Raw genomic sequence first — 9914 nt, forward strand, 5'->3', positions numbered from 1 at the left:
TGGTGGGGGGGGGGATTATGATATGAAAGGAGGGCTTTGATGTAAAGGAGGTCTCTGGTGTGAAATGGGGCTCCTGATGTCAAAGTGGGCCCCTGACTAGAGGGGGCTTCTGATGTTATGGGGGGTGTGTGATGTGGAGGAGCACTTTGGTGTGAAAGAGGGGGACTCTGGTGTGAAAGAAGGGGGTTCTAATGTGAAAGGGGCTTCTGATGTGAAGGGAGGCTCCTAGTGTGAGAGGTGGTGACTCTGATGTGAAAGGGGGGGGGTTTGTGATATGAAGAGAGCTCCCAACATAAACGGGACTCTGATATGAAAGGGAGGATTGTGAACTCCTAATGTGAAGTAGGGATCATGATGTGAAGGGGGAAACTCCACTTTAGTGTTTTTTTGCGTGATGTCCAAGATAGGGGTCTGGTTTGAATTTTGGAGATACCACGCATTGTTCTTGACATTTTTATATTTTCGACTTGGATGCCTGGAGATTTTGCTAACTTCTAAAGGGTGCCGTGATTAATAAAAATTTTGAGAAACGCTGTATTAAACCTAGGGAATGGATTTGCTTATCTTTAATGGAAACAAAAGATTTCTAATAAATATATCAGCTTAACTAAAGCAAGATTCTATGGCTCTTAAAGTCATCTAAAAGAATTTTATATATATTTGCCTAATATTGGTCTTTACATTTTTGATGTACTCAACTGTAAACTTCAATTTCCACGCAGGTCTCTCAATCTTAATGGAACCAGTTCTCTCCCTCATCCCACTGCCCGTTCTATTTGGTATCTTCCTGTACATGGGCGTCACCTCTCTGAACGGAATACAGCTGTTTGATCGGATCCTGCTAACTCTAAAGCCTCCTAAATATCATCCCAAGGAGTCCTATGTCACTCGGGTAAGAGCCTGCAGAGAATGATCATGAGAAGGGACAATAGGCAGCGCTAATGGAAAGGAGAATAGTGGGTGCGAAAGAAGAATGATGGTAGAAATGGCAATGGAAAGGTTGAAGATGAAAGTCATAATGGCAATGAGAATGATGAAGATGAAACAGTAAGATAAACAGAAAGATCTAGAACTAAGGGGCAGCTGCAAAACTTTTTCAGCTGGTTAGACTATCAGGGTTATTCCCAAAAAGGTGAAGAGTTTGGAGAAGGCCGGAGAAGTGATCAATCTAGGACAACATAGCTGAACTGGAAAGTGAGCTGAATTCTCCTGCCTTCTCCAAACTCTTCACCCTTTTGTGAATGACCCTGTATATCTTCACAATCCCTTCAGCAAAAAAAGATTATTTTTATTAATAATAACAATATTAATAACCTGATATACTTTTTCCTGTTGTGTATTATTAGATTATTATTATTATTATTATTATTATTCTGGATTTCTGAGGATGTTAAATGTTGCATTTGGTGGACATATAGGTATTTTGTCATTTGATTTTTTGGTGTTTGATTTTATGTATTTATTTATTTTATAACATGTTTGCTCCTCTTTGCCTGTTGGTTGACTCTCCAAAGAACACTTCACACACGCAATTTCAGGGTAAAAGCCTTGGACAAAGCCACAACTTGCTTTTCTTGGTGATTAATAATAATAATCTGGTATATTTTTTCCTGTTATGGTTATTATTAATAATAATAATAATCAACATAACAGGAAAAAAATATATCAGATTATTATTATTATTGTATTGGATGTTTTAATGCTTGGCTGTAGGCTGTATTACTGAACATTACATGTCATTCATTTTCCTCCTCTAGGTAAAGACCTGGCGCATGCATGTTTTCACTCTGATTCAGGTCATCTGCCTGGTGGGGCTATTCGCAGTGATGTTAACCCCTGCCTCCCTGGCTCTGCCCTTCCTCCTCATCCTCACCGTGCCAGTCCGCAGATTCCTTCTTCCCCTAATCTTCTCCAACCTGGAACTCAAGTGTGTAAGTATTTCTGATATCCCCTGCAAGCTTTTTGGCTGTTTGTGAGTCCATGCTGTACACAAAGAGTCCTGAATACAAGGGCACAGTCACATCATTATCAGACTGGAGTGCTATGGAGCGCAGCAACACAGGGTGCCCTACATAGAATTACTGTGTAATGACATATTCTGAACCAATGGTATTTAACATTATATGTATATGGCATCAAAGTAACAATACATCTGCCATGACTGTAAACTGATGACAGGTGGACCCAGGCACGGCATTCAAGTCAAACAATTTCTAAGCTATTTCAGATGCTGATGAAATCCCTTACAATGGATCCTGCTCCTTGATGTTTAAAAGTTTTAGATTCCTGCAAATTCAGCTGCTCCCCTTAGCCCTGTTCCTGATATCCTGTTTTTGGGTGACTCCTTTCCCTTGCAGGGTCCTATGGAGCCACCCTTGTGTGTGCCGGAGCCCTTCGGTTGAGTCATAATAGCCCGTACAGCAGCCGAAGGCGGGCGAGCGGCTCAGCCGACCCGAATGCATATGCTTCAGCTCGACTGAGCCGAAGTGACAGCCAAAGCGAGCCGGAGTGACAGCCGAAGCGGGGCGAACAGCTTGCCCAAGGTCGGCCGTTCGTCCCACAAATGACCTGGGGATGCTGAACTGTCAAAAAACAACAACAGGGCGTGGCCAGTCGTGACGTCACGGCCGGCTCTGCCCAGTTGTTATTCATTGGCTGGGACCTGCTAAAAGACTCTAGCAGGCGCCGGCCAATAGGTAACAGTTAGGTGGAGCTAGCCTCCACCCAACTGTTTTAAAAAAATATATATTTATTTCTTTTTTAATTTTACTATTTATTAAAAATTTTTTTAAATTTCAACCTCTGAACCGAAGTACAGAGAAGATGTGCGGCTGATTTCAGCCGATGTATGGCTGAAATCAGCCCTACAATCAAGAAGTGAATAGCCGAACAGCGTTCGGCTCACTTCACTTCGGCTCAATTATTCACTAACCCTGTATATTATTCACAAATTACGTATATACCATAGTATCAGCCATGATGATAAAACGGAATACAAAGTGGATTTACTGTATATCTATTGTGGATATATCATTTGATTTTTATACTGTATATCTATTGTGGATATACAATTGTATTTCTATTTTTATACTGTATATCTATTGTGGATATATCATTTGATTTTTATACTGTATATCTATTGTGGATATACAATTGTATTTCTATTTTTATACTGTATATCTATTGTGGATATATCATTTGATTTTTTAATGATATTTAAACTACATTTTTTAAATATAATTGAGATTATTTTTTGTTTTTACTTTTTATATTTTAAAGTTTACATTTATTTCCCGAAATTCAGCTTTAATACATTTCCCAAAATTGTAACGCGTGCTGCTATACGGTACAGACTGGCATTACCAAACACCAGGGAGAGGTAGATTTTTGTGCCTCCCGAGATTATCAGAGCTGAGAGGTGATATAATGCAAACAGACCCGGGCGCTGCCTAATATCATGATACTTTTCCTAACATATTTCACTTTGCGCTCTTTTAGTTGGACGCAGACGGCGCTTCTGTCAACATGGAAGAAGAAGAAGGTCAAGATGTCTACAACGAAGTTCAAATGCCTGTTTAAATTTCCTTTAGTCATCGTGAAGTTTTTATGTCACACTGCCAATGGAAAATTAGCGTTAAAAAAAAAATTTAATTTTGCTAAAAGTTTTTATTCACAGTCCATAGATGGCGCGGTATTATGAAGCTCTGAATTTTGAATCGGTGCAAACTATTACATTTCTTAATTATGAAAAAGTTTTTATATATATTTGTATTATTTGCTGTGTGCTTATCTTTCCAATCTTATGCAGAAATAGACAAAAAGCAAAACAAAATCTATTTTTACATAATAATTTTCTTTTTCTGTGTATTTTACCATAGAGAACCTCTTTAATTAAGTTAAATACGCTCCATTGTGTCCACCTTTCCAGCTTGTTTCTATTTCTGCTCAGCTTTTATTTTTATTTTTTTTATATACTATCTGCTTTGCTTTGAGAGAAAAAAAAGAAAGAAAAAAAAAATAGAGCTGTAAATATTCATTTAAAATAATATATTTAGATAATAATAATATATTTTACAGTCTAGGTTTGAGATATATGTTTATATATTTTTATCTGATTTCATTAAATTAAAGATTGAAACGTCCACATATGTGGTAGGAATAACTGACATTTTTTTTTTTCTTAAAGTGGCTACACAAGTTCTGATGTACAATCCGGTCAGTTTATGTTTCAATAGGGAAATACTAAAAAAAAAATCTAAGGCCCAAAGTCTTAAAGTGTGCAAAGTCTTAAAGTCAGTTTTCTTTAGAAAGCAAAGAGCAACGCTCCCTCTCTACAGCATGCTGGCAGGGGTCAGGCTTCAGGCCAGGCATACCTGCTACTGATGCTGACCTATAGCTCTGCAATAAGTAACGCATGTGCTCCCTGCTGATTGGAAGCTCTAGCTCTGACTCAGCACGGGACCTCTACTGAAAGACCACTGCTTCCAGACAAAGAGCAACTCTACATCTCTACAGCATGCTAGCAGGGGTCAGGCTTCAGGCCAGACATACCTGCTACTGATTCCAAACTATAGCTCTGTAATAACTAATGCATATGCTCCCTGCTGATTGAAAGCTCTAGTTCAGACTCAGTACGGGACCTCTACCGAGAGACCGCTGCTTCCACGCAAAGAGCAACTTTCCCTCTCTACAACATGCTGGCAGGGGTCAGGCTTCAGGCCAGACATACCTGCTACTGATTCCAACCTATAGCTCTGTAATAACTAATGGATATGCTCCCTGCTGATTGGAAGCTCTCAGTACAGGACCTCTACCAAGAGACCACTGCTTCCAAGCAAAGAGCAACGCTCCCTCTCTACAGCATGCTGGCAGGGGTCAGGCTTTTCTACTCAGGCTGTGGCTTCTCTCTAAAGAAAATGCACTATAAGGCTTTGCACACCTAATAAGCAATTCACAAAGGTAGCACACTGGGATAAGGATATTTATTCTAAAATAAAGTGACAGTTATTTTCTGCTGAGACCAATAGGATGTGAAAATTATAGCCACATGACTCAAATAGTACTTAGACTCGTGTTAAAGCTTTGTGAATTGAGCCTTTTGTCCTGAAGGTCAATTGACAATGAAACCTGAAAGCCGAGATCATAACATGTGTGGGCAGCTTTGCAATCTGCTTGGATGTAATGAAGATTTTCCATTTGTAACCAATCACTGTTTCCTACGACCTGACATAGATCACACCTTCAGATAAAACAAAATCGAATCCTATTGGATTGTTCAATCGGATGGCAGCACGTTTGATCAGGAAATCTCTGCTATAGATATCTTCTTTTGAAGTTCCAAAACCATGAAATATTAAGTCTTCAAAAAAAATGTTGTATTTGAATAAACTGAATTTTCTTTTTGTATTTTTTTTTTTTTTTAATGTTTTACATTTTGGAGAACAATGTTCGTATGGCAATGTGATGCTTTGCTAATCTGAATGTTTTAAAAACTGATAATGCAGTATTTTATACAAAGAATAAAAGACCTTTTTAAAATGTGTAAAAAAATGTCCTTTGTGTGGAACGGAATGTCACCATCCCGTGGATGCCGGAAAACGGGGAGTTTACTGTATTGGAATTATTTAAATAACAATGTAACTGAATGAATAATTGAATTGAAGGATACATGGGACTCTTAAAGGAGAAGTATTGGGAGAGTAAAATATATTCTTCCTAATAGTTTGAGCTGGCGTGGGACACTGCCGCTGTCACATGTCGGCTCTACATATCGAGAGGTGAGCGATCATGTGACCACTCATCGCTCAGCTCACTGACTCTCCCTACAGAGAGCAATGACTCTCAGTCATGGCTTCCCACAGGGATTCCCGCCTCCCCTGCCTGTTGCTCCATCACTCATTGGAGAGACAGACAGGGGAGGGGGCGGGCACAGCTGGCTCTGGCTCTAGAGAGGCAGAGCCAGCTGTCAATCAGGCAGCTGGGTGGTTATTGTCTGGATTCTTCCCAGCTCTAGCATGGCTTTGCATTGGAAGAATTCCAGTGCCGTGTTTTTTATTCAGACAGCCAACACCAGCGGCCATCTGAATACTCGAATAGGGACTGCAGCTGATTAAATCCAGCCACTGTTTGGCCAGCAATGATCCACCCATCTCAGTCGATTTTTACTTTTGATGAGCTGGGTGTTGCAGACAGGGCCACCCACGGCTCCAATTTGAGCTATGTGTAGCTAGCTTAGAGCTAGTAAATGGCTGTGTGAAGGGTGAGGTTTTTGCCATGTGCACAGCATACTTGCACATTATGACACACTTACCGTACAAGGCAGTGACGTGCTGTACCTTCGCTTCCTGGTGAGGTATTCTCCAGCCCGCCCCCAGCACGTCAAAGCCCCGTTTAGTGTGAAGGAGGAGCCTCCCTGTCCCTGACTTGCTCGTCACTGCTGTGGCACAGAGATCGATGGCCTCAGTGTTTGTTTTTTTTGATTGGACAGCCTTGACCAATGGCGCTTTGACATTGGTCCAAGCCATCCACAGAGCTCAAGCTTCTAACATAGGGTAGAGGCTGTGACAGCACTTGCCTCACCAAGTTAAGTTACACAAGCAGTGGGGAACCCCGCTGCTGTGTAACCTACCTGTCAAAAGCCGGATGCAGCGCTGCATGTAGTTAACAGGCAGCGCTCCGTCCATGACAAGTTACACAGTGGGGAGGATTTCTGTGCTGTGTAACCTGTAAGGAGCCGGTCTGAATGAACAAAAAGCTGTCAGCTTCAGACATGAAGCCGACATCTTTTTCCTCCATAATACTAGGTGAGGCTCTGCCTCCCCTGACTGCACGTCCTTGGTACAAGGTGTGCTGTCAGATCTATCTTTGGTCCCCCGCTACTTCCAGGTGATTCGTCTTCATCCATTGGGTGGCTGCTGATCATGTAATTTCTAACGCATGCAAACAGGTGTTACATCCGCCCCCGAGACCCGGTGTGTGCTGTGCAATGTACACAAAAAATCAGGGAAAAGAGGGAGACATTTTTGGCAGAATACACTTTGCATATCTTTTTGCGCCAAAACATCCCGACCTCCCAGCAATTTTTTATCTTTTAACTAATCTTCCACGTTAAGGGGCATTCTTCGCTTCTTCCCACCAGAGTAAAGGGGCCCTTCTCCAACCGACCATCAGAGTTTTGTTTCTGGCCATCACTATTGTTTATTTCATTTAATTATCATTTTTTATCATAATTTCTACTAAATATCATTTTGTTGTATAGACCAGCCCTGGTGTCAGATCTGGTATGTAGCCCACATCCTTCTTCCTGTATTTATTCTTATATATCAACTTACTGTTCACACTAATGTACTGCGAGCTGTAGTAATAACTATTGGCAGGGGTTCCCCGAGTGTTATTTTAAAGGTTTCCTCTGTGTTTAAAGGGGTGAGAAAGGCTGGTGGAATGGCATCAGAGTCTGGCAGCATACAGTGGAATAAACGTTAAATTTAGGACACACGTTTAGTCTAGACCCGTGGTTCTCCACTGGTGGGTCGTGACCCCGTGTTCAGTGGGTCACCGTATGCCGTCCCCTTTTTTTACGTGAGAGGCTCCTCTGCCACCCCCTAGCGCAGCACTGTCAGTTCTCACACCAAGCAGCCATTCAAAATCTGCTGCCTGGTGCCGAGTGTCAGCTTGAGGTGGAGCTATTGCCGCAAGAGAGCTCCATCCATACATGCATTGCATACAGCTCCTTCATGTGTCCTGTAGAGGTGCCTGGACCGGAGTGATGTTGCATTCTGGTTCACGACACCTCTACAGGGCACGCAAGGGAGCTGTACCAGCTGTCAATCAAGACGATTAAAAGCAAGTCTTACTAGTGATGTATCCGAATGGTCCATCTACATGTGGCTGTTAATGGAGACTTTGTAATGCATTTTCTAGCAGTCATGTATGTGTAGTGTTCATCTGCATGCAGCTGTCAATCAAGGCTGATCAATGCATGACGTAACAGTCATGTATACGAAGTGTTCATCTATCTGCAGCTGATCAATGCATGTCCTAACAGTCCTGTATATGTAGTGTTCATCTGTATGCAGCTGATAAATACATGCCCTAGCAGTCCGGTATATGAAGTGTTTATCTGTATGCATCTGTCAATCAAGACTAAACAATGTATATCCTAGCAGTTCTGTATATGCAGCTGTCAATCAAGGCTGATCAATGCATGTCCTAGCAGTCCTGTATATGTAGTGTTCATCCCTATGCAGCTGTCAATCAAGGCAGTGCAGCCCTGTATTCAGAGCCCTCCATCTGCATGCAGCTATCCATTCCATCCTGTCAGCCATGTCTGGCAGCCCTCCAGCCAGGTCCGTGCTATCCAGTGATCAGGGAGAGCACACAGCACAGCCAGCCTCCTGCACACCCTTCTCCCCAAACCTGCCCATTAACGCTCATTGTTACTCCTCTTCATTCCAGGCTAACGTCCGGACGTGATTGGCTCTCTCTCTCTGACGCTTGGAACAACAAAGGTGGAGTCCAGGAGTGGAAAAATCAGATTAAAAAAAAAAAAAGCGAGAGAGAGGGAAAAAGAGAGAGATCCATAGGAGAGAGAGAGAAGGGACAGCTCCAGTATAAGGGACGGCATGTGCCGGGGGCTCCTCCTGACAGCTGTCACCCCGCAGCCTCTGACTGCACCCCGATATTTCTTTATTAAAGCTTCTTCCCAAGGAGCCAACACTGTGTACGTGTCCTTGTGTGTAGGGGGGTTTGGATGGAAGGGCTGGCTGGAATTGATGGTTGGAAGGGAGGGATAGCTGGCTAGAATTGATGGATTGCAGGCTGGAATGGCAGGCTGGGAGAGATGGATGGTTGGAAGAGTAGGGATGGCTCGAAGGGCAGGGGTGGCTTGCTAGAATTGATGGCTGGAAGGGCAGGGATTGCTTGCTAGAACTGGTGGCTGGCATTGACGGCTGGAAGGGCAGGGATGCTTTGCTAGAATTGGTGGCTGGCTGGCATTGATGCCTGGAAGGGCAGGGGTGGCTTGATAGAACTGATGTTCGGCTGGCTGGCAGGCATTGACGACTGGAAGGGCAGGGATGGCTGGAAGGGAGGGATGATGTGGGCACCATCTCCAATTCCCGGGCAGACGCTTTAGAACCTCCCGGTAATAGACATCGGGTGTCCGCTGATCTTCCTCCGGAGTGATCGGTGTCGCCGGTACACTCCGGCCATGCGATCGGTGCCCGGTGAGGCTGCAGATACTCCCCGCACAACTGCTTTCTGGATCCCGTCCCCCCTCCCTGTGCTGGGAGGCGGCGGTGGGGGCCCCCTGCAGGCTAATCCGCGGAGATCACCGACCTCCGCCTGCCCTTCCGGAGGGGGGGGGATCGGTGATGTCACTGCTCAGAGTACCTCCGCCCCGCCGCCATCTGTGTGGCTGCCACCAGCACCGGGCGCTGCCAATCATCTTCTGCTGCCACTGATTCCACCCATCCATTAATCTTATCCCAAATCTACCACAGACCAATCGGAGCGCAGCATTTCCCCACTCATCCCTCCAACCCTGTCCTCATCTGCCAATCACCAACCTCATCCCATCCAGTCCTAAAATTGTAGCCACGTTCCAGCGATCATTTCTAAAAAATGTCCGACGATCCGACCTATGCGATTTCTTTTTTTGGGGGGAGGGTGTGTCGCAGTCCTTACCATTGTGATCTGTCCTCTGATTTTCTGCTATACCTTGCAAATCTGCTGTTTCAGTCGTTTTGGCGTCATATTTGTCAACGAAAGTGGCGCGGTTATCGCAAAACGTCCCTTGAATGTCACAACGGCGAGAAATCAGCACGTTTCGGGCGGCAGTAGAAAATTGAACTGTTCGTGTTGCCCCAGAATGATGAGATTCGCTTTTAAGATTGTATGCTTTGGATGAGTGTATT

General features: G+C 43.7%; 1 protein-coding gene across 1 annotated transcript in view; it reads left to right on the forward strand.

Annotated features, from left to right (window-relative positions):
- The window catches only part of SLC4A1 (solute carrier family 4 member 1 (Diego blood group)), a 66423-nt gene extending 62777 nt beyond the window's left edge, over nucleotides 1–3646 (forward strand). Inside the window, exons 18-20 of the mRNA XM_018552739.1 lie at nucleotides 723–892; nucleotides 1758–1931; nucleotides 3499–3646. Coding sequence (XP_018408241.1) covers nucleotides 723–892; nucleotides 1758–1931; nucleotides 3499–3579 — 425 coding nt within the window. The 3' untranslated portion in view covers nucleotides 3580–3646. The remainder of the gene's footprint in view (nucleotides 1–722; nucleotides 893–1757; nucleotides 1932–3498) is intronic.
- Nucleotides 3647–9914: the final 6268 nt, after the last annotated feature.

This window comes from Nanorana parkeri, unplaced genomic scaffold (genome assembly GCF_000935625.1).
Source record: "Nanorana parkeri isolate BGI_ZX_2015 unplaced genomic scaffold, ASM93562v1 scaffold96, whole genome shotgun sequence".
Classification (NCBI taxonomy): Eukaryota; Metazoa; Chordata; class Amphibia; order Anura; family Dicroglossidae; genus Nanorana; species Nanorana parkeri.